The sequence below is a fragment of the Anarrhichthys ocellatus genome, unplaced genomic scaffold (genome assembly GCF_004355925.1).
Source record: "Anarrhichthys ocellatus isolate YVR2014 unplaced genomic scaffold, GSC_Weel_1.0 scaffold85, whole genome shotgun sequence".
Lineage (NCBI taxonomy): Eukaryota > Metazoa > Chordata > Actinopteri > Perciformes > Anarhichadidae > Anarrhichthys > Anarrhichthys ocellatus.
In genome coordinates, this window is record NW_022280115.1 from 1003132 (window position 1) to 1028356 (window position 25225).

Genomic DNA, 25225 nt, shown 5'->3' on the forward strand with positions numbered 1-25225 from the left:
AATAAGTCACTAACAAACATGATTGAGGTCATGTCCACATATCGTACAATAAGTCACTAACATATAAAAGGCATAAGGACATGACCTTGATCGTTTCGATCGTATCGACTATGAGTTGATGATGTAAGTATTGTGACAGGCCCAACTGTGATCTCTATTTCTTAATGTGTTCTCATTAGCTCTGAACTAAACAAGGTTTAACAAGGTTGCTACTTTGATGGTGTGACTCTAATGTGATGCTCTGGAACATTTGTTCACACTAAAAAAAACGACCAGTTTGCTGCTATGTTGATGTTCTAAATTCAGAAAATGATTTTATGAATATTTGTTGGAACAATAATATGTGCCTTGGAAGGCAATAATAAACTAGAAGAGCACTTGGAGAGCGCAGACCTCCAATCTCCTATCTTGCAATTTTAACAAAAGTGAAACATTTGTGTAACCGTCCCGTTATTATGATCCGTTCCAAAATTTGATTCATTCTTCCTTGGCCAAAGCTGCACCAAGTTTCATAACAATTGGGTGAGCAGACTGTACTTATCCTGCTGATAAGCAAACTAACTGAATCGAAAACAAAACCTCCTCGGCGGAGGTAAAGCCCTAGTGATAGGAGCGTCAGTTTAGAGAACCCCTGGGGGTGCGCGAGCTGCCTCTAGAGGGTGCGCGAGAGGAAAGATGTAATGGTGGTCTAATGGTGCAGTCCTGTCTCCTAAAAATGACGTTCCCCCAAAACTAAAATGCATTCTCAATTACGTTTGACCATAAATCTATTTTCTCCCTGATTACGTTTGTGTTTGACGTATTACAAATACGTTTCTAATCAACATATCTTTGCCATACTCTAGTCTTTATTATTTTTCTGTGATCTGCCTCGCCTCTACCCCCGCCACCCACGAGTTGTTGCCCCACGGCCTGTTCCGAGGGCTGACAGACCTGACGATGGGGTGCCTCACGGCGGGGGCGGCTGGAGACCTCGCGTCCGGCGCCAATGGGTGAGTGCCAGCCACTCGGAACCATAAAACCAAGTCCCAATTATGTTTTTGGTCAAAACGTAATTGAGAATGCATTTTAGTTTTGGGAGAACGTAATTTTTAGGAGACAGGGTTTGCAGTCTGCAGTGCAGTCGGTGCAGTAAGGTTCTGGCTAACAGCTGTCTGAAGCCCTCTTATTTACGTCGCCACCTGAACACCAAGCATGCCAGTGCAAGTCAAAAGCCCCTTACATTTTTATATCGAAATTGGAGGAGTTACAAAACAGCCCAAAACAACTGCAGTCTCATTCATGTCTTGAGTCTACAAAAAACGCACTACGGGCTTCTGGTCACAGAATAGCAAGAAAGGGGCTACCTCACACAATCGCCGAAGACGTGTGCTTGCCAGCTGCTAAAGAGATGGTGGAATGTATGATGGAGAGAGAGAAGCAAACAAGTTGGACATGATCCCGGTGTCCAACAACACTGTCGCACAGCATCCTGTGCGACATCCTGGCTACATTAATCGGTCGCGTGAAGAAGAGTGAGTTCTACTCTCTGCAAGTAGACGAGTCTACACATGTGGCCAATCTTCTGGTGTACGTCCGTTACCTTTTCGAAGGCACGGTGCAGGAAGTTTTTTTGTGTTTTTTGTGTTTTTTTATCTTGTAAACAAACGCCACGCGCGAGCAAACTGTTCTCTCATTGGTCCGATTTTTATGCGGCTATAAATATGCTCTGTTGCTTTTTTTAAGGTGTGGGGGATTGGGGGTGCGTGAACCTGGTCAGGATGTAGAAGGGGGTGCGTGGCCTAAAAAGTTTGGGAACCGCTGTTATAGAACATTGCCTTGCTGAAGACATAGGATATTTGTAGTGCAGAAGTCTTCTAAACTCTGCCAATGTCTTCTGCCGGTGATCTCAGTGGAACTAGACTCAAGTAGATTAAAATGGATAACAATCTCTAAATGACACCATAAGTTTTCCAAGACTTACTAAAACCAGATCGAGTGCTATGAATGGGATTCCTGCCCACTGGGATAACCTCTGGTTGTCCCCCAGATAAAAGCTGTTATCTCTGTCAGCACTGTTGCCGTTATTAATGCTGTTAGCTTCTAGCCGCTGGCTCAGAAATGTCCGTGTTCCGAGCCATGTGAAGGCCAGTGGCGGCTGGTCAATAGAGGGCGCCGCCCCCCCCTTGAGCCAAAAAAATAAAAATAATAATAATAATGATAAATTATACAAATTGTCAATATTTGTGTTTTTGAAATATGGAATGTACCCAGTAATATGTGTAAAATATGATATCTGTGCAAAATATATGCTCCCTGCTCGTCCTCTCTGCATGTCTCAGCTGCTCTGGGGCGCTGGAGAAATGGCCCACAGGAGGCGGGTCTATGAAGCAGTTTAGCCAATTGCTGATTAAAGATATAAATGTGTGACATACAATTTAGCCAATCAGCGTCCTCAAATACAATCAGCTTGGGGCAGAATCTGTATCGCCACAAATTGCGCGTTCTCGTCTGGACTAGTCTCCACAGGCCAGCGCGTGCACTGCTCCTCCAAGACCCGTTTGACAGGAGAACTTTTGCGGAGAAACTGCAGTGAAAGAGCTGATCCCAGATCAGCCTGACCTCACAATCAGACAGCAGACTTGCGGGAAAGGGAAGCAGTACATGCGAAGCTTCTGTACTAGCTGTAGCTACACCAGACAGGTTTGGCTAGCTGGATGACGTCATGCTGATAACTTATTTAGCTTTTAAAACAACGGGGACAGATCCAGCACGGACAGTTAGGGAGTGAGGGACATGAAGCATGAAGTCTGAGAAATGGATATATAGTTATAAGTAAATAATTATATATACAGCAGTGGCGGGCCGTGCATGTTATACCTGGGCCTGCACTCGTAAAAATGAAGTCCACCACCTACAAATACACTATGAGTGCAGATACATGAATACCAGCATGACGGGATGCGGCGGCATTAACGAACAATGCATAAAGTCAAAATCAATTCAGCTAAAGCACGCATTCCGCCACACACTCAAGAGCATATTATTCACATCAGAGGGAACAATATTACCCATATCATGAAGACGACACCATAGACAAATGAACTGAGTAGTAACTCTCCTATTACTCCCTCCAGGAAACACACGACTCCGTAGTTCTTGTTACTGACGGATTTATTCGTCTGTCAACAACGAGAGGGAAAATGAGTCCACTTGAAAACACATGAACCTTCAAAGTAGATCACTTAAACACTTAAACTTAAACACTTTGTGTGGAGTATATAGGGTACTTCTCAAGTCTTAAGTGTCGTTTCCTCGCTCCTCGATCCTCGCTTGAACCGGAAGTTGTTTCTGCGGCGCCATATTGACGGCCGTCCCAAAGCTCTAATGTAGCTCGGAGGAGCGAGGATGGAGGAGGGACCTCGGAGGATCCATGAGCGAGGACCCACGAGAACAGACTTCCGGGAAGTCTTTTAATGGCCAACACGCCCCCTCATTGTTCATCAGTCATGTGATTGGACGCTGCAGCCGATCGGACTGACTGACTGGAGTTTAACACCAGAGTGAAGACGGATCAGAGAATAAACTCTAGTTTATATTTGATTAGGTTTCTGATTCAACATCTGGTTTAAATAAATGTTCATTGTAGTCTGAACAACAAAAGGACCACAAACAACTTTCTTCATTTATTAGAAAGATTTGTGTTTTCATGATCTGATATTTCCCTCAATAACTTTTATTATGGAAACAATTAAAGTCAGAGAGAGCTGGAGAGACGAAACACTTTTTACATCATTCCTGAGTGTTTGATGAGTTTTATCATTTAAGAGAAGCAATAATCATATTCTGGGTTATTTAATAATGCGTCTGTACAATTTCAAAACGTACAGACGCAAATAATTCATAAATAAGACGATCGCATTCGCCTGGTAGAAATCGATCCTGCGTTTATAAACAGAACACAGGACACCGTTTGTTAACAGACTACAGAGAGAAACACCTCTATAGTGGTGATTACTGTGTGTCTTTATTAGTTTTTAGTATTATTAGTTACTATTATTAAGTACAGTGATCATGTGAACACACACAAACTTATCAAAAGTCTCTCCAGCTGCTAAAGCCGACTGACAGCTGATCCAGCTGTGATCAGCTGATCCGCCGTCATCAGTAACAGACCACGTGACGCAACTGAGGAAAGGACGTCTCGTGTCTCTTAAAACATATTTCCTCGTTCCTCTCTCCTGGCATGGTTTCCTCCATGCATCCCTGGTGGGAGGGACTAAGACGCAAGGAAAGGACGCAAGTGAGGGAAACGGGGATGCAATTAAGAGACTTGAGAAGTACCCTCTGACCGCTGCTGCTTCGTGCATCTTCTTGTTGCTGTGCACCGGCTAAATGTGTCCCCAGTGCAACATAAGACGTAACAATAGTTCCTATCACATATAAAACCAAATGAAAATCCATATTCATAAAACAAGTTGTACAAATAATAATATATAATATAAACAAGCATATTAAATAATGAGATAAATAATATTTATGGCAGTTAAAGCTACTGCAGTTCACTTACCAGAGGTGCTGTTCACTATTTAAAGACAAAGTCCTCCTTTCTTTGTTAATAAAGAGTTTAATCTCACGGTTGTTCAGTACATCCGTGTGTTTTAGTTCCAGTAAGAAGTCCTTCTCCATTCATGGACACCAGTGAAGACAGTCGAGCCTCCCCAGTTGTATTTCTTGAATACGTTTTCATGCGTTTGAGGCTGAAAATGTAGACAGAGGCAGCAGATATTGGGATTGTCACCGCCCAACATGTCAGGCTAGCCCACTGACCAATCACGTATGGCTAAGCCAGCTAGCAGGCTCTGACACGTCAAAGAATACGTCCAACATGTCAAACTAAAGATCTGATTGGTTGAACACTATGACAATCAACAATATCGTCCCCATTCACTTAAACTGCACATGGATTCACTTGTGAGTCTGCAGGCCTCTGCCTCTGTTCTTACCTAGAGACACAGAGGTGAAATCTGATTGGATAAAAGCTCTACTTAAAACAAGCTGCACTGGAAGCAGAGCTACTGAGGAAGACAGGAGCTGTGCAATGAGAACATAAGATAATGGGGAAAATATTTTTAGAAATTATAATACATGTAGTGTATTTAAGAAAAATTATTAAATTATAAAATAGCTATAACTTTGTGATTCTGTTTAGGCCAGCAGAGAAGGCTTTGCTGGCCCCGACGGCCCACCACTGTATATATATACAGTAGATATATATATATATATCTACTGTATACACATGGATAACTGTCAAGATAGCCATATTAGGCAAAGTGAACATCTTTTCTTTTACATAGTTGTCCTCAGTCTCATTTGCTAAACTTGGTCGAGGAGGTATCAAATTTAATTGAAACCTGTAAATTAACAGTGAAAACTCATCATAGCATGTATGTGTGTGTTTTATATTATACAGAATATTATTATATGATATATATATTATTATATTATACTGAATTCCCTGTGAGGGTGACTGAAATAAGATGTTCTGACGTGTTTGTCAAAGTGTTATTTACTGCTTTTTTCATGTTGGAATAAAGGTTAAATATTTAACTGCAAAGTAGTAATACGTGTTTGATTTAATTAATGTTTTTGCATTACATCATGCTGGGATGTTTGCTGACATTGATTGGATGTGGCACAGCCCTACCTAGAACATGCTGCCACTGATGAAGGCTATCCCGGCTATATGGGTTGTAGCTGCTGCGGTAGTGGGCCAATATCACATTGCATTAAATCAAAGAATAGTTGTGATACCACTGTTTTGGTAAATGGTAAATGGGCTTGTATTTGCATAGCGCCTCAAAGCGCTTTTACATTACATGTCTTTCACCCATTTACGCATACCCATTCACACCCGTTCATACAGAGCAATTTTGGTGTTAAGTGTTTTGCACAATTTTTCAGACCAAGTACTTACATTGGAGTATTTGCCGAGTACCAATATGAGTACTTGATAACACCATTTCAGTTTTAACAATGAAATCTTTGTTTTATTTCATCAGAGGTTCCCCACTTTCTGACTGTAACAATTTAAATAATTAATAATAATTTAATGAGTTAATTAATAATTAACCTGTTAACCATGCTATTAGTTAAACAGAAATATTTAAATTAGATTCACAGCTGTAACGTTACTGCTGACTCCGTACTCATCATCACACGCTTGCTCTCTTGACCGGACACTTGCTAACGTTTCGTCAGGCTTGCAATAGAGTGTAGACCAGCACCGGAAGTTAGCATCGCACTGGTTCTCTCAACAAAAGTCAATGTGATTTTTCCAGTGCATTTTGGATTATTGCAGAAAATAAGCTCTGTGGAAAACAAACGTGTATGACACTTAAACATGTAGTTCAGCAAGATAACCTTGACAAATGAACACCACTTTTATGATTTCTGAAGAGGGAATGCAATCAGCAGAAGGAAAAAGCTAACGTTAGGCTATAAAGGAACTACACCATGGCCACATGAGCGCGAGTTTACACAACGTTTTGTAGTCTCAATTAGCTACTTGTTAGCCTTTTTTAAGACCCATAAAAAATTCACTCCTGACATGAATCTGGCGCTTTTGCATGTAAAGATAACTGAGCACGCTCCATCTGCTGATGAAGTCCCTAAGATGTGGTTGGAAGCTCTTGAAAAAGCTAGGAAACAGACATGTTGGACTACTCTTGCTTTGAAACTGGAGTCTGTCCTCTGCAGGCCCACTGGTGGACCTGTCACTATAAGCATGCACACCACCTACAATACACCCATTTCTTTCTTCCTCCATGCTGCAGTGGAACACAGCAATTTCATTTTTTCCATCTCTATATTTCTTATCTGTGTTCATGCTTCTTATTTAGCCAGCAGCTCCAGGAGATCCAAATATAGACGTGAAATAGCATTTATTCATGCCTGTGTGTTCATAACTAGCATGCAGCCTGAGGCAAACATAAAGCACCATGTTAGCTACGCAGCTAGCTGCTGATATATCTAAATATCAATGTCCAGCTGGCAAGAAAACAGCGGGAAAAACCATGCGCAGCAACATAACACTGTCTCTCGCTCCCTCTGTCATCCAGAAATATTAACCCTTTAACAGTCACTACTGAAAAGAGCAAACGTCAAACTCTATGACCTTTTTTGCCACGCTAGTGCTATGGATCCATGGATGGCAAAGTCAGTCAGTCCACCACTTTGGTCCAGACTGAAATTTCTCAAAAACCATTGGATGGAATGCCATGAAATTTGGTATAGGCATTTATGTGCACAGCTTTCTGAAGTCTTGTCATCACAGTGAGGTTTCCAGGTTTGGTACCACTGTGCCTTTACAGAGACCAAAACCAACAACGCTGTAGCCAGAGACAGAAGGGCTGCAGGGTGCAGATCGACTGTACACACATTTTCAGTTTAACATTTATGTTAAATTAATGATTAAACAAACAAGAGTCATGTCCTGACTTCAGTTCTATGCTTAACACACAGACATGATATGCATATATATCTGAGAATCGTAGAGAGTAATAGGCAAGTTTCCCAAACTCTTTTAAAAAGAAGGAAAAACACAAATGTCATCTCATGGTGGGAAGCAGCAATTAAATGCCATGATGAATCAGAGGTACTTGGAGATGGATTTATTACATAATCTTGCTACGTTCAGATTTGTGTAAAGATATTTGAACGTTATTTCTAGTCATTTTGGTGGTCGTTGACTGAATGATTGTGACCAGAAAGGCGTGAAAGTAATGTCAAGGTCAGCTATGATCAGGAAAATTGTTATTGAAGAAGACAGTGGGCAGCGACGTAGCTGTGTAGCAAAAACTAAACCACCAGTTATATGCATATAGAATCTGAGCAAGGCAAATTTACGGAGCGAGGACTTTCCCCGCCGTGTGAAAGGTTGCGATGAGGACTTGTGTGGCAGCTAACTGCGTAATGCTATCGCATGAATCGTGAAGAGGAATGCTCGCATTGAGAAATGCTCACAATTTACTCATGAGTTGTGTTTCATCGTTTGTGTTTCTGATGCTGGCCCCAGACATGAGAGCTTCCGTTGAGGCATCTCACACGATGCAGATTATATCAAATCTGGCGTAGAGGGAGTCTGAGAACCACTGACCGTGATATCCTTCAGAGGACTACGGATGGACACAAGTCGCAAGAATACACCGGCACACAATGGAAGAGACTTGCTGTTGTGCAAACTGAGCATGCTTATTGTGGTTTGTGATGAAGTCAGCAATGACCAGGGCACTTTGTTGAATGAGGCCGACCTGATCCTTTTTACAGACTTCATGAGCTGAGCTGCTATGGATAACTTCTGAGCATGTCATGAATGGCCGTGCCTTTTGGCATTAAGTACTCCCTTTGCTTGATTGAAAATTAAACCATGAAACACAAACATGAAACTTCATGGTGTACTTGAGTTAAACGTCCCAAATAACTGTACTTGTAGTAACGTAACATAAGTGCCATAGGATGAGGACGGCTACACTGAGGTACAGATGAGAACCTTACAAGTTTTTTTATTTTTACTTTACAATTTCTGCAAATTTCACCTGAGTGAGCCTGAAGAGGGCTTTAATGGAACAGGATGTGTGATTGTAGGTTGTGAGGTCATGAAGTTTTAGTATGAGAATTAAACACTGCAAATGCTGGATATTCTAATACCCTTAGGAAATGCGTCCTAACTGCGTGTGTCTCTAATGTCCCTGCTTCAAACGAGCCTTATAGATACCCTTGTAGTAGAGGCAGGCTAATTGAGGCCCGCCGCTAGTACAGAATTTACGGTAATAGTTCTCCTGTTGAACATCGGAACACCAAAAGAATGAAACAATGTTACGGTTTGGACAATGCCTAAAACTACTGACGAAGCAGCCTGACCATATTTATCTGATTGAGAAGACGGTCCGGGTGCAACATGCTGAATAAGGTTTTTACTTTCATTGATGAGCGGCTTGAAGTGGAATGAACGCAGAGCTGATATCATGATTGACAGCCTCTAACAATGACAGCAAGGAAATAATGAGTGAGCATGCGTGAGGAGTGAATGGCAGATGTATGAGAAATAAACTACAAACCTAAGCATACGAGAGTGTCTTCCTGGCTGAACTTATGCTAGAGCTTTATTTGCTGTTGCAAATAGGTTAGGAGGTAGCGTTGGTGTACTATAATCACCCCGAACTCTTCTATGTTGTTACAAATAAATCAAAGTTGTCATTGCCCACATCTGTCTTTAGCCTCCTCCATCTCTGTAATACTTAGACACAAACTTTGTGTGTTGGCTGGAAGGGGGCCTAAGGGCCAAACAAGGAATATGAGGATAATCCTCATAGAGGGATGTTTTTACCCTGTAAATTTAAATTTGCAGGGAGAAAAGCCTCCTCCTTCCTGTCTCTGTTAAATCAGTCTTACACAGTGGTGAGCCGGTCTCCTATGCCTCCACTCGTCCCCAGACAGAGCTGGCCTGTCGTAATTCAAGTGTTTCAGCAGAATGTTTAGGTTGCTTTTGGACAGGGTCAGGGCAGCTCATCACTTGGTTTCTGATGCATCAGCATTGTGTTAAAGGCTCACCGGGGCCTCATTTGAAAAAGGAGCTTCTTGCTGGTGGAAGTCAGCTTCTAATACTGACATGTAATGTGTTGAGAAACTGCCCGGCTGCTTGATTATAAGTCAAAGGATAGGCTCAGGTTTATTCTGGTCTGTATCAATAGGTGTTGGGGAGTACCACTGCGTATGTGAATAAAGTATTATGACGCCTTTTGTGTCCCCAAAGGGAGCTGTGTGAAGTCTGATAAATGTCCTCAAGTGATGCCACTTCAGTCAGCGTCGGTTGAGGACCATAGCAAAGGATTGGAATGGCTGTCAATTTGAGAACTCCTCCAAAGGTGTCCATGCACTGGGCGGACACAGCCCAACTGATTCCGGTCAGATATGAACTTGATCAAAATGATATCTGAAATGAGAATCTAACTTTAATGCAAGGGATCTCTGCCTGTCTGTCTGTTTGTTTGTGGGTCCTGTCCTTCGCATAGAGGACCATTCATCTGATCTACTTCACACTTGGAGAGTGTATTGTTGGGGAAACCAAGGATGTGCAGTGTTGAGGTTGGTGCAATTTGGACATAACAAGCTATGTAGCAACACTGGTGAGAGTTCAAAGCTCTGTTGACTGAGGTGAGCATGTAATCAGCACAGGCTGACTGCAGATCACTTTGGCTGCAGAATGCTGGATATACTAACATGACAACCAAACTCTTCTTCACTTCCCCTGGAGACAACGAGAGATGAGTGGTTCTCTTCAACGACGTAAGCAGCACTTCTGGAGGCAAAGTAATCAGCTGGCTCCAAACGGGCAGCCCTTCCAAACGGGCAGGCACTCCGAATAAATAAGCCCCCAAAGGGGCATGGCCGCCGACAACGCTGCAAGCAGCAATACCGGGAGCCGCGCAATTGGCCTGTTCCAATTGGGAACAAGCTCCCAACGGGCATTGCACATGTATGTTTCAATTTGGCATCATAAAATTTCAGTGTTGTCGGAGCCAAATGTGTGGGACCTGGTCCCTGAACAAGATAGGGTATACTAAGCTCTGAGTTGCAGCTGAGCTTCTCCCCATCTCCTGATTTCCTTAAGCCCAGGTACCTTCAGTATCACATTGCTTCTCTTCTCGTCAGCCCTCAGCAGTCTCTGAAAACTTTTGCCTGAATCCCACACAAGGGGGAGTAAACTTGGTGACTTCAAATATATGACAAGCATAACTTTTATGGGAAACTACACTATCAAGCATTACATTATGCAAAACCTTGACCTGACCTGCAAGAGTCTCCCAGTATGGGAGTATGGGCTCCTATTCATATGGAGCCAGGACAGTGACTTTAGATTTTAGCATTATGAATAAAATGTGGCATTGAAAACAAAATCATTAGACCGCGACTTTCAGAACCCACTGGGGCGGTTTGCAGCCGAGTGTGAAGCAGTTGGGATGAGAGTCAGTACCTCGAGGTCTGAGACCATTGTATTCTGCCAGAAAAGGGTGGATTGACCCTCAAGGTTGGGAGTGAGTCACTACCCTAAAAATGGGAATTCAAGACTCTTGAGGTCTTGTTCACGGGTGAGGGGAAAATGGAGTGTGAGATGGACAGGCGGTTTGGTGCTGTGTCAGCAGTGCTGCGTGCGTTGTACCAGACCGCTCTCAGTTAACCAGTCCATCTACGTTCCGTTCCTCACCTATGGTCATGAGCTTTGGGTAGTGACCGATAGAATGAGATTAGACTAAACAGTTTATTGCCAAGTATGATACACATACAAGGAATTTGACCTGGGGACTGGTGCATAGCAATAAACAATGAACACAGTGCAATAATCAAGACATAATTGAAAAATATTAAAACTTACAATATAATATGCTAACAAGCAAACAGATAACAGTACTTTAAAACAAGTATATTATAAAAGTGGCAAGTGTATTTAAATATACGAGCAAAGGTGGGTGGATTAAAAACAAAAGCTGAAGTGAATAAGGAAGCGTTAGCATTGAAACACTTAGCTGAGGGTTCAATCAAACTAATTGAAATCCTCAGTATGACATCACATACTGGGCAGGGTTATCTTTGCACCAGTGGCTGATTTTACAAACCAATAGAAGGCATCACTCTGCAGTTTTAACCCCCAAAGGACAACATCTGTAGAGAAATACATTGAAGTGGATGAGAATAACTGCTCATGGATTAAATATAGTATTTTAAAGGATGGTACTATAAAGACGTTTGACGAATTCAAAAACAGTTTGAGTTGTCAATAAGTAGAGCTGCCCCAAGGGCTCGTCAGTCACATTGAAGATACAGGGTTCGTGTAGGTTTTAATCATTTGTTTATTGGATTAATCCAAATTGGCAGGAATGAGAAAACAACTTGCATTTTCATTTCGTCCTCTCTGCCACCAGCTCCGGGAGACGGACCTTCAGTCAGTGGCTATGGAACAACTTGAATTAAGCCCCAACCCGGGTTCTGATGCCGGGGGACTGCTCTGCCAGATCAGCACCATGTTGTGACTCCAGGCGCTGGGGCTGAATTTAAGTTGTTAGTACTGTTTACGAGTCAAGAACTCTGTAGCAACCTCCACAACCTCCACTGAATGAATTAACTGGTTATCATCATTCCCTTTTCAAAGGGTGGTGCCCCGAGGTGAATTTAACGCAAGTTAATTCATTTTATATAAATACTCATTGTTTCTGATGGCCCAAAGTAGAGTGCAGGCATTCTACAACACCGTAAATACAAATGAAGGCATGTACGCTACATTAGCAATGAAGCAAGCAGCTTACGCCTTCAACAAAATCATACTGAGCGAAATCATTTATGCTCTATTTTTGCCCTGTGGCCTGCTGGTGGGTTAATCTGACTCCACGCTGAGAAAATAATAAAATATACACAAAGTCGCCTGTTTATTAGGTGCACCTTGCTGAACTTAATGTATATTTAGTTGTCTCTCATTGATACAAATGAGGTGAACAGACTGTTAGAAAAACCTCAGTAAAATACAGTCCAATGAATCAACATCTCTCTGAAACAGTTTCAACTCAAAACTGAGCCTTCATGAAGGAAGGATTTACTGCAGAGCTGTTGGACTACACTGCTTTATTTCTAATTGGGTGTAAAGAAAAGTTAAGTGAGTCTATAAATATACACTACAACTATACAGTAGATACTTTTGCCTCTATCTGATGGTGCACAATGGAGAGAGAGACTGAGAGGAGTGGTGTTAACTACATTCAGCAAAGGTCAAACATCACTGAGAGAAAGCATTCCTAAAAGGCATGACATGAAGGCTGAAGTGTTTGTCTTCATATGAATATGAAGGATGTTATATGGCCCTCAGCAGCTGAATGGAGCTGGTGAGGAAGCACAAAGAGAGGAGGTGATTAACTGGGTACACAGCTCATCAGCCTGCTGTGCTGCTTTACTCAGACTGACCTCATTTAAGTTGCGTTTTACCGTAGAAACTCTGCCTTTCTCACTCCCTCAGTCATGCTGGTATGCAGACTCTGATCTGTCTATCTTTCATCTCATCTATGTGTCTCCATCCTGGTTTTTTGTCTTTTTATCCTGTAGTTCTTTATTCTGGTGTTAGAGCAGTACCTCAATCTCTAGGGTGGCCAAACTATGGTGAGTTCTTTAGAATAAAATAGAGATTAGCTTAAGCCTATTTCTAAGAAAATGCACTGTATGTATATTTCATGTCCTAGTCAAATCACAAGATTTCGACTAAATTTAGTAAAATTTGGAACCTCTTGGCACAGAAAACAATATTTTACCATTTCTGCCTGTTCAGTGTGTTACATTCTAATATTAGACTTCACAGCTTACATTTACATTTACTTTGGAATCTTTTAAGTGAGCGCTAAGGCCATGAACAGAAGCCAATATTTGGATGCTTCTGCCTGTTTTAAATTTGACTTATTTACATATTTACACATACCATCATCAGATTGTTAGTGGGCCCTTAGGCCATGCACTGTATTAGAAGTGTTGACGTGTTGGGTAGTATTTTTGATAATAAAATGAATATTCTATAGCACATGGGGTTTTCTGTTCTAGAAACACTCATTTCCTGTAACTGGTTGAAAACTACACAATCACTTTTGTTTGGCCCGTGACATCTTCATATTTTTCTTGACATGGCCCACAATCAACATCGTTTGGACACCCCTTCTCTTTCTGTCTTTCCTCTTTATTCATTCTCTCTTTAACCACAAACGTCATTTTCCTTCAGCTACAGCTCTCTCAGCTGAGAACTAGAGCAGGAAAGCTTTCCTTAAAGTGCATGATGAGACATGCAGGCTCCACTGATTCAGCTCTAATGGACTGCTCCGTCATCACCTAAGTCAAGTTATCCAATTTAAAATGACAATTTGCTTCAAATTTGGCCTCAGAAAGAAACCCTTTTAATTTCTCCAGCGCTTCCTCAAACCTACTTATTTCTTGAAAACATCCTGACGAGTTAGTGACGTTCAAGATAAACTTTATCGCATAAATGGATGCATTCAGTTTCTTTTTGTCTATCTTTATTTGTCTTGCATTTCATTTGATTTGCTATGTTCATTTCATTTTATCTTGTATTATGGAGCAAAATTGAAGTGTAAAAAACAGCAGTTGCCGGCCAGCAGAGACGGAAAAATGGCAAAGTATCATTTTCACAGTTTGGTTTTTGTGCAGATTAGACAAACAAGATTTAACGTGTTAATTAGTGAGTTTAGACATTTTTTTGTTTGATCTGTACGAAAACCAAACTGTGAAAATGACAGTTGGCGTCTCCTGGACCACATTTTGCTTTGATGAATTTGGACCGAAAGTTCCATTTACAACCACGGAAAGCAGCTCAGCTTCAGTACTTTGGACAGTGTTGCACCTACACGTGCACACACACACACACTATACACTACACACATGTATTTCAGCTATTAATCGTGTTGTTTTGTTTTCTATTGATACATGAAGCTGACACAGAGGGGGGATCAATGAGCAATTTAAAAAAGAACATAATTCTACGATCAGTCATAGACAGGCAATACTTAACCAATCAGATTCGACTTTGTCATTCTTGGTCGGGGACGCCCCTTTAGTCTTTACACATGAGAGTGGCAGAACATTAGCTCTCAGCAAAATCATACATCCCAAGATGACAAACTATACTTTTGAGTTGTTTTTTTATACTTAAAAGCGAGTGTGGGGGTAGTCATGGCGGATGGTGAAAGCACAGGAGGATGTCTGGTGAATTTAGGCAATATAACAACTTTTTGTTAAGATTAATGAAAGATTAGAGATCACACCAAACGTGACCGTAATGCATCCAGGGGCGTACAATGGGGGGCCATTCCACGCTTCCTACCCCCCTTCTTCCGGCACCATTTCTCAGACCACTCCCATGTTCTGACTCCGCCTTCATTTTGATCTCAACTAAACACCTGTAAGGTTTCTTAACTGCATCTTGCACAGTTTCTGTTCACAGACAGAAATAGAAACACCTGGCAAAATCCTCAAAACCTCTTCTGTGGTACTTCCTGCTACAGCTGATATCTCCTGGACCACATTACCATGAGGACTCGCACACAGACTCACAAGCTGGAACAACTGAACAAATTTCTCGCTGGGTCATCCGGTGGATAATCTTTTCAGCGAAACCGCATATTTTCTCTCGTGTTTTCTTGCATTCTGGGTTGATCAAATATACCACAGATGAATATGAGTGAACAAATAAAAGAAAAATGCCAAATGCAGCTGTTAAAAGTCCTGTGGTGATAATAATGCAGTTGCACAATAGGTCTGAGTGGATGACTCAGTTCAGTGGACATTGGACCAACATTTCTCAGCACAATCTCCAGTCATGTGGATCCATCTACTGTACTGTGTGACTGCAGAAGATTGTGCGGGTGTGTGCATGAGTGAATAGTATATAGACACACATTTGTGTGTGTGTGTGTGTGTGTGTGTGTGTGTGTGTGTGTGTGTGTGTGTGTGTGTGTGTGTGTCCATTTATCCTCTTGGTTAACTCTACAAGAATTCCCAGAGGAGCAGCGAATGTAGGTCACCTCCAGTTGAGCACTTTGAAGATAAAGACAACCCTAATACCAAACAGCCGACACAAAGTCCCCCGTGGCATCCACTGTGGCATGTTCTCATCTGAATACCACGCATGAAGACAGACTTTTTTTGGTACTTTTACAAGATTATCTCTGTGAGATTTCTGGTTCATTGTTACAGCGCAAGGCAGAGTGCAGTTATGCACGTAACTGCAACCCGGAGCGTTTTTACAATTCTTCTTCCTGTTATGTAACACAGCAGTGCTGTGGCTGATCCAGTGTACACACGGAGTAAGTGACTGGCTTTTTCCCCAGACGGATCACTGCAGCACCAAGTTATCTAGTCGTGTAATCTACAGAACTGCAGTCCAGATTAAGGAGAAGAAAAGAACATAATGACTTTTGAACTGATCCATGTAAACCAGTGGCCTACATTGTTTGTCTTTTTCCATCAGTGCTCCTCTGGCTTTGGTGGGCAAGTCTTACTGATTCACATTCATGCGCTGACATGTTTTGTATTAAATAGTCGTTAGCTGTTTAAAAAAACCACTTCCAGTAAAACAAACAGTACTTCATTACTGTCTGCAGGGCCAGCCAACATTTATATCGATATTTTTTTGCATGTAACAGTTTTCTTAAGGTGGTTTTTGCAGCTCCTTTTGAGTTTGTAGTAGCTTGTGGTATTAACATTACATATTTCAACATTAGAACTACCATGTCTAGAGTAATGCAGGCTGTGACTAACAGTCCAACTCATGGGACTCCTCCGGAAGAAGTCACATGGAAATGGAGGCCAGATAATTGTCAGCTCTCTTGAGAGAACTGGGGAGCTGATTCATTTGGCTCGTCATGTTATCAAAGATCTGAGTACTGTTCCCAGACAGCAGCAGTGTGCTTGTTCCTCAGAATGATCGGCCAATGATGTAACAGCTCAGCAAGTACCACACGTGTGAGGATTAATATTGAGCTACAACAGAGAGGATAGGAAAGTAGAGGAAGTCAAAAAATAGAGAGTCAGGGTATTTGATTAACTTCTTGAAGGTGTCCCTGACTCAAGACTGGCATTTTACTTAAATCTTATAAAAGTGAACTCGACATGGCAGAAAGCGAAAGCTTCCAAAAGGTATGACAAATAAAATGCAAACATTTCTGGAAAAATGGGTAAATATGTGACTGTGCTCACATCACTGATCACAGGATTTAAAACATGAACCTGTTGTCAAACCCTTTCTCTGTTGATGTGGAAGGAGTACAGGAGGAGGTGCATGTTGGGGCGTATTGTAATTAAATCTGAAACTCTCCGAGGTCTCCACCAACAGCTCCTACTATCAACAGGGGTTTGGACAAGTCCAGATTTACCCAGATAGGGCACCATACCAAAAGGATGCTCCGCTTATGAGACTCTTCATGCATATGTAAGCAAACTTGTAACTGAGCAACTTCAGTCCGGGAACAAGCTTCTCATACTCAAGAACAACCCTGTTCTCATTAAGAGTGATATTTAAGCTGAGTTCAATTTACTAGTAATAAAATTGTCTTACTGTAACTAAAAAAGTTGAAGAGAGAGACGGACAAAGATATATAGATACAAATGTTGCAATAGCCTGAAGTACCAATGTACAATCAGTAAGTGCCTTTTTACACAAGGGCATGCTGAGATCAACAAATAAGATCAATCACCTGGTAGTAACTGCCCTTGTAAAGTCTTGAAAAAGAGAAAGAAGGGACTGAATATAGCGTTAATTCATAACAGGCGTTGCATAACTGAATATCGTTCTGTTACCGTGGACAGATGAGGACCGTTGTCCTGGCCAACCAATATCGTGATAATCTTGTAATTTCGTCAAGCGTACCCAGAACTATAGAGTTTATCTCCATGTGAACCCTTGTATGAAAAGTTTGGACACACTGAAAAATGACTGAACGTCCACTCCTGCCTAATTGCCCTACCTGTGCTGCTCTGGATGGTCCTGACGGTGGTGGCAGATGTGCGTGGTGGGGAGGATGGCAGCAGGAGCAGCGGCCTCCCTCCCTCTCCTTCCTCCTCCCCCGAACAGCCCTGGTCAATCGCGCGCACATAGCTGTGGCTCCGCATCCTGAAGCACCCTGGCATTGGCAGGGTGTCCATGGTTTCCATGCTGTCCATGGCAGCCTCCATAGCCTGGGCCTGCATCGCACTGTAGACCTGCTCACACACCTGTTCGATCTGCCCGTTCACCTCCACCTCACTCAGCTGGAGGAGGACAGGGGGGAGGACATCAGAGGGGGAGCAGGCAGAGAGAGAGTAGAGGGGAGAAACAGAGGGAACAATGAAGAGGATGGACATCAGGGAAACTTCCAGAATGTTTTCATTCAAAATATTACATTTTTTTGAAAAAGCACACTATTGTTAGTTAGAGTTCGGGCAGCAAGAGATGCTTTGGCCATGCAGGTCACAAAGGCATTAATGAGTGTTTGCTTGCTGTCATCTATGTGATTCCTTGGTGGCTCATGGTCTGTGAAAACCCCTTTTTCAACCACAGGATCATTTTCAGGTACCACTTTGTATGCAGGGGGCACCCCTTACTGTTAGCTCTGGGTTAGGTCTACCACAAGGGACACAGATTCCTGCTACAGGGGGCGGGATTGGCTTTTGTCTCCTCTCCTCCTTCCATTATGCTAACATGTCTCCTCTCCTCCTTCCATTATACTAAAAGGTCTCCTCTCCTTCCATTATACTAACATGTCTCCTTTCCTCCTTCCATTATGCTAAAAGGTCTCCTCTCCTTCCATTATACTAACATGTCTCCTTTCCTCCTTCCATTATGCTAAAAGGTCTCCTCTCCTTCCATTATACCAACATGTCTCCTTTCCTCCTTCCATTATGCTAACGCGACAACATGAGAAAGAGACGGGAGGACGGAGCAGTTGAATCTGCCAAAATGAGAAATCCTTAGTTCAATAGTGTCACTTCATAAAAGATTTCCACGTAGGATACACCCGTGTTTCCTCGCTCCTCTGGGTGCGTTTCGGGGATCCTCCATGTTTGGGGAACTAACTCCTTGTCACAGGAGGAGAGAGGACACAAGGCAGCACAAGTTAGCATAATGAAACCCCCCGCCCCCACATGGTGCCACTGGGTAAGAAGTCGGCCCACCTGAGGAGGAAAAGGAGATGTGGTGTCACACGGAACTCCGGTTGCTGGTTGCCAGGGAAGCTACCTCTGAAGGAGAACTGAGTATCACTCAAAAAGCTTCTCATACTCAAGAACAACCCTGTTTACCTAACTCTTTCTAGCAGCCCAGTTCACTGAAGAGGTGCACCGGTTGGGATTCGGTGCCAAGGGAAGGCAAGGGGCCAAACACCAAGTGTCTGTATGTGACGAGTTGGGAGTGAAAACGTATTGGGCCGGTTACGTTGCACAAACAATCATATCTTTAATACAAAAACTAACTGAAGTTTGGAGATTTGCTGGTTAGAAACTAGAAAAACTATTGTTTGCTCTTACAGCATCCTGCACCATGGCTGCAGTGCCCAGCAGCAGATCGGAGCAAATATTTGATTACAGGGCAGGTCAGGTTTTGTCTTACAAGTGGAGATAATTAAGGCTATCGCATCAGTTTGTGTTGAGCTGTACAGGTGTGGGACTAGAAGGGATTTACAAACGGGACCCGCTCAGGTATCTGGTCGGGAGATAAAAAATGACCTCATGGTGCGTTCACACGCATATTCATCGCGCCGCGTATTCATCGAGAATTCATCCAGAGGAGCTCCATGGATTTTATCGAAGTGTATTCACTGTGTCTAGTGAGCCACACGTCGCTGTTTACTACAGCTGTATGAACACTAAATAAACTGATTTGGCTGTGATTTAACGGCAATAAACCGACAAAAAGGGACTCTGAAACAACTACATAATGATGCCAATTTGTAGGCTACTTGTCTTCTCAATGGAGCGGATGGATCGGTGCTAAGCTATGCTAACATTGTAGCAGCTCCACCAACAGTCAGAATAACGTCATGTAGACGTAAATACGGCAGCGTCTATTCATTGTTTGTACCATATGCTTTACACACATTTATACACATAGTTTGGACCGGTCTCTGTTGATATGAGGTATCGTAGAGCTCTGGGTGAACACAGACGGCTACAGTATTTATTTCCTGATTCAACAACGGCAGGACGTCACTGATGACAGGGGAAGCAACTCAACGCTGATAGGCTATCACGCTGGGGCGTAACGCGAATATTTCGCAGAAGTTGAAAAATTTCAACTCGCGTGTTTGGGGCGATTTGGCGTTTGACGCGAATTTGCGTTCAATCGCGCCGCAAATTCGCGTCAATCGCGCTGCGCCATCGCAAATTCTCGCCGCGCCAGTCTCATCGCGTCTGTGCATAGACTTTTTATGTAATCTACTCGTGCGAATAATTCGCGACGCGTTTGGTGTGAACGCACCATAACATGTCAGTCAGTTGTCAATTTTATATGTCACATGTAATCACATTCGGTACAATTCCAGTAAAATGTAATGTGTTTTTTCATGTTCTATCAATAACTCACGTTACTGAGACACTTTATTTGTTAACTGTATATACATGTGTGGTTTTTATCCTGTTTCTCTTTGTACTTCTTTTTATTATATTTCTTTCGTCCCCTGTTTTTTGAAACTCTTCTGCTTCTTCATTTCTTAAGCTATAGAAACCGTTCAAATATCAAAATGTTCAGCTCTTTCAGGAAAAGTGTGATATATCTCTTCATATTTATAATCTTTAAACTTTTTGAATTATTAAGCTTTTTGCAACTTTTTTTTGAATGGGATGTCTATGGAGAATATTTTCAAATCCTCTTAAACTTTTTCAACTTTCAAATCCTTCTACTTCCTCATACTTTCAGCTACAGACACCATTTCAACTTTAAAATGTTGAGAAAATCCTAAGCTATTGCAACATAATTCAGCTTTTTGATGTCTCTTAAACTTTTTTAACTGTCCCATTTTAACTTTTATGATTTTTTCAGCCCTTTTCTGACTTTATAATGGGTGTGTATTGCGCAGTTTAGAGTGCGTGATGTCACCGCTAGAGTGAAGAGCAGCTTGAGATTATTGTGAAAAAAACATTTGTCTTTTACCACTGTGTCCACAATCTTCACTCTTCATGCATCATTTCTGGATTTAAAAGTAGCTAATATTGTCCTTGTCGTAGACAAATGACTGTGGAATCCCACAGATTTACACATTTGGCACAGAAGCCTGTAATTGAGAGGAAAACCAACTTTCTGCTCCATACAGACCAATGTTAAATTTTGAAGCCTGTCATTTAATAACCTCTGTTTATGTGTCAAACATGATTATGTCCCCTCTCCCCCCACCCAGCCCCACCCTTTCAAAATAAAAGCCCCATGGATTAACTGTATTTAAACATTAAGCTCAAAATTAGGTTTTTGTTGAAATAATGAATGCTCTTACTAATACTGCGACAACTACTACTACTGCTGCTAATATTTATAGTATTACTACTACTACTGCTACCATCAATATTATTACTACCACTACTGCTATTACTACCACTACCACTATTACTTATACTACAACTGCTACTACTACTACTGCTATTCATGCTACTACCAGTACTAATACTACTACAGCTATTAGTATGACTGCTACTAGTACTACTACTACTGCTATTACTGATACTTCAAATACTGCCATTACTATTACTACTACTACTATTTCTACTACTACTAATGTTATATTAAATACTACGACCACTACTACAGCTATTACTACTACTACTGATACTACTACTTCTACTACTTCTTGTAAATACTAATACGTACTTCTACTACTAATGATACTAATACTACAACTACAACTTCTAGTACTACTATTACAAATATCACTACTGCTACTACTACTTATTCTAATGCTACTAATACTTCTACTACAACTACAACTTCTAGTACTACTACTACAAATATCATTACTGCTGACATTTTTTAAGCCACAGAAACCGTTCCAATATCAAAATGTTCAGCTCTTTCAGGAGAGGGTGATATGATTTTTCATATTTGTAATCTTTCAACTTTTTGAATTATTAAGCTTTTTGCAATTTTCTTTTGAAAGGGATCTCTATGGAGAAAATCTTCAAAGCCTGTTAAACTTCTTCAAATTTCAAAGCCTTCTTCTTCCTCATACTTTCAGCTACAGACACCATAGTGAGACATTTCAACTAGAAGGGTTTTCAGCAGTGCAGTTTAAATGCTTTCAAGCTTCAACATTTTTCAGACGGGTAGTCTCCCATTTCTTAATTTTCAGCAATTTTTTTACAATTCATTTCAGCTTTCAGCATTCCAACGCATTTTCAGCAGGAAATGCATTTTCTAGTTTGCACATATGAATCTGCAGTAAATAAAAATGTGAAGCAGACAGCAACAGGCCAGACCTCAACATTGTGATTTTGGAGAGGTTTGTGTGACAATTGTCCTGCATCTGCTACAATAAGGCAGGTTTTAATACAAACCCAATTTCGTGCCAAAACGAGAACAATTGCATTGTGCCACCTGATCAGCAGAAACGCAACCTCATTGCCCCTCTGCGCTCACATCTGTGCAAACGGGTTCTTTTGGTGTCAGGAAATCACCAAACAAGGTGTAGACGTAAAAAAAAATAATTCAATGAGAGTTGTATAAAACTGGAAGCCCTTTGTGTTCTACCTTCCAGCCAGGATTGTCCACTCAAGATACATTCTTGTAACATTCTTGTCTTCCTTTTTTCTCCCTGTAAATGTTTTTTTTGGGGGAGTTTTTCCTGTTCTGACCTGAGGGTCCTGGGACAGAGGATGTCACATGTGTACAGATTGTGGTGTTATTTAGTAAAGTCATGTTTATTCCAAGGTTACAGGATTGAACAATATTTATATTTTGATCATCGGCAAGCAATGATTGTATAAGTCAGGTTACCTCCGAGGTGTAACGTTAAGAAAAATAACTCAACCATCAGTGCTGAGTGCAGCATCTTCAACAACCATGCGGTCATGAATTATCCCCTACATAACTGACATCAATATTCAAATAGGAATGAACTAGAACAATTTTTTATTATTCTGCCGTAATTCTGTTTTTTTCTCCAAAAATTCTATAAAAAAGACCCGAACCAACAACGTGCTGCTGGTACGTCTCTCAGTGCTCTCTGACTTCCCCTTCCTGTCTTCTCTCAGCTCCGTTAGATCTTTAATGCATTGTGGCTCCCAAATATTTACTTTTTTTTTTTTTAAAGGCCTGCTAATGTACTAAAACAGCCGGTCGCTGATCAAACAGGAGTGCGTTTGGAGGGAACTATCCACATGAATCCACGTTTGTGTGTTTTTGGGGCAGCAGGACGTGTGTGTGTCAAAATAAACCACAGTGTGTGTGTTCATGGTAATGACAAGCTACTGTACATTGTGGCTCATTGATGTGTTTTTAATTGATTTCGGACAACAATGGAGCTCTATGGCACAGAGGATCAAGATATATCAGACCTTGGTATAGGTTAGTGGAGACATTCAGTGTTGGCTTGGGTCGGCACATGGGATTTGTTGACAAGAAAAAAAATATAGAACACGACCAGACATGTCCTGGAAGTAAGCACTTGTAATATGATGGATGGATTCATGGAGTTGGAGACATGAAGTGGTGATGCACTGTGCACAGGCCTGGGCTCAGATTACATTTCTAACAGTGACGGGTGCACTGTTTTTCAACCTGGACAGCATCGTGTCAGTGGTGTAGTGGTGTCTTCAGAGTTAGCGAGTTAAACACTGTACATCCATCCTTCTGAGCAACAGATAGGGAAGGGACTTTTTGTTCCTCCAAGACGAAGCTTCTCCTTCAGGCTTGGTGTTGTTTCAGGTTGGGTTCAGACAGAAACCAGCACTGCATGACAAACTAGAATTACAGCCTTCGCCAACCAATCAAGTTGCAGTTTACAACCATGTCATCACTTCATCATTTTATGCCGTTAGACTTTTGTGTGAAGTTTTGTTGTGAGGTCACAGTGACCTTAGACCTCCAAAATCTAAATATTACATCTTTCAGTCCAATTGGATGTTTGTGACAAATTTGAAGAAATTCCCTTCAAGCGTTCAGTATTGCGTTCATTAGAACGGGATGGACAGACAGACGGACGGCACGGAGGCATAACAACACCCTCTCCTGTCGGTCTGTGTTAACATATGGAGGGTGCCAACAAAAAGAAGAAAAAGAAAGAACCCACTGACGCACAAAGGTTTAACCTGGCTGCAATGTGATGCAATGCCATTCTGGGTTGGCCAATGAAATACGTCTCCAGCTACATGAAAGCAGCATTAATGTAACACAGGGCTGTTTTCTGCCTGAATGCCTGCTTAGGACGAGAGATGCTCCCATACAGATATGGAGCCAACACTGACTGAAATAGCTTGATCCGGTAACGGTGAGAATGGATCTGTTCAATTAAATTCTATGTTGAAACACCATAAACGTTATACACTTGAATTTGAATTTCTGTTTAAGTTTTTGACTTATTTGTTGCTGCATTTAAAAGGGTTTACACTTGTTACTAAACTAAAGTTCAAACCAAGTTGCTGGTGTTTGATTTATTGTGTTAATACCAAATAACTGTTGAATAAATGTATATCTATGTATTTATCTGTTGCATTTTGTTTTACAGTTTGGAAGGCAGTGTTTAAGAGAAACCTAATGTTGCCTTACACATAAAAAATGTGATCCCGGTCACCTCCACACAGTGAGGCAAACAGCTTATTAATGAAAGACTGGGATCTGATTGGTCCTCGGTATCGGTCGATACCTATTGCCTCAAAGAACAAGGCTCAAGTCTGGGAACAGCAAAGTCTACTGTGATTACATGAAAGAATAACATGACTGGCTGCAGCCATGCTTTACACTGATACACGTCTCTGGCTGTATTTACGTTGGTGTAGAGCACATGAAGATAATTCATTCACGGGCCACATCCGCCTGTGAATGAATTATCTTTGGCCCGCATGATAAAATCTATTTACTATTAGAGCTGGCCCGCCGGTATATCGCACGCACCACCATAATACTACAAATCCCACAATGCACTGCCCGTGTGTCGGCACGTCAATCGCGGACCCGCGAACACGCGCCTCACAGTCTGTATTACATACCACTTGTGTCATCTTTCAACTATCCCTCGCCCCAAAAAATGGCTAAACGAAAGGTAGAATTTGAAAACAGGAGTTTTCAAGACAGGTGGGAGGCACAGTATATGTTCGCGGATGTAAAGGGCAAATCTGTGTGTCTTCTGTGCGGAGACAGTGTGGCTGTAATGAAAGAATACAACATAAGAAGACACTATGAAACGAAGCACCAAGACAGATACAAGCATCTGGACACGACACAAAGGCTACAGAAGGTAGAGGAGTTAAAAAGAAGTCTGGTGTCACAGCAGGCTATGTTCACTAAAGCCAAATCACAAAGCGAGGCTGCTGTTAAGGCCAGTGTTATTGTGGCAGCAGAGGTTGCAAAATCAGCCCGGCCCTTTACCGAGAGGCAATTTGTCAAAAACTGCATGATTAAAGTTTGCGACGCCGTGTGCCCAGAAAATCACCGCCAGTTCAAGTCTTTTCTGGAGGAGTTAAGTACAGA

The 25225-nt window shown here is 41.7% G+C and overlaps 1 protein-coding gene across 1 annotated transcript in view; it reads right to left on the reverse strand.

Annotated features, from left to right (window-relative positions):
• Positions 1 to 25225, reverse strand: part of LOC116398553 (disks large-associated protein 1-like) — a 133938-nt gene that overhangs the window by 31679 nt on the left and 77034 nt on the right. The window contains exon 6 of the mRNA XM_031874948.1: positions 17547 to 17829. Within this exon, the coding sequence (XP_031730808.1) occupies positions 17547 to 17829 (283 nt within the window). The remainder of the gene's footprint in view (positions 1 to 17546; positions 17830 to 25225) is intronic.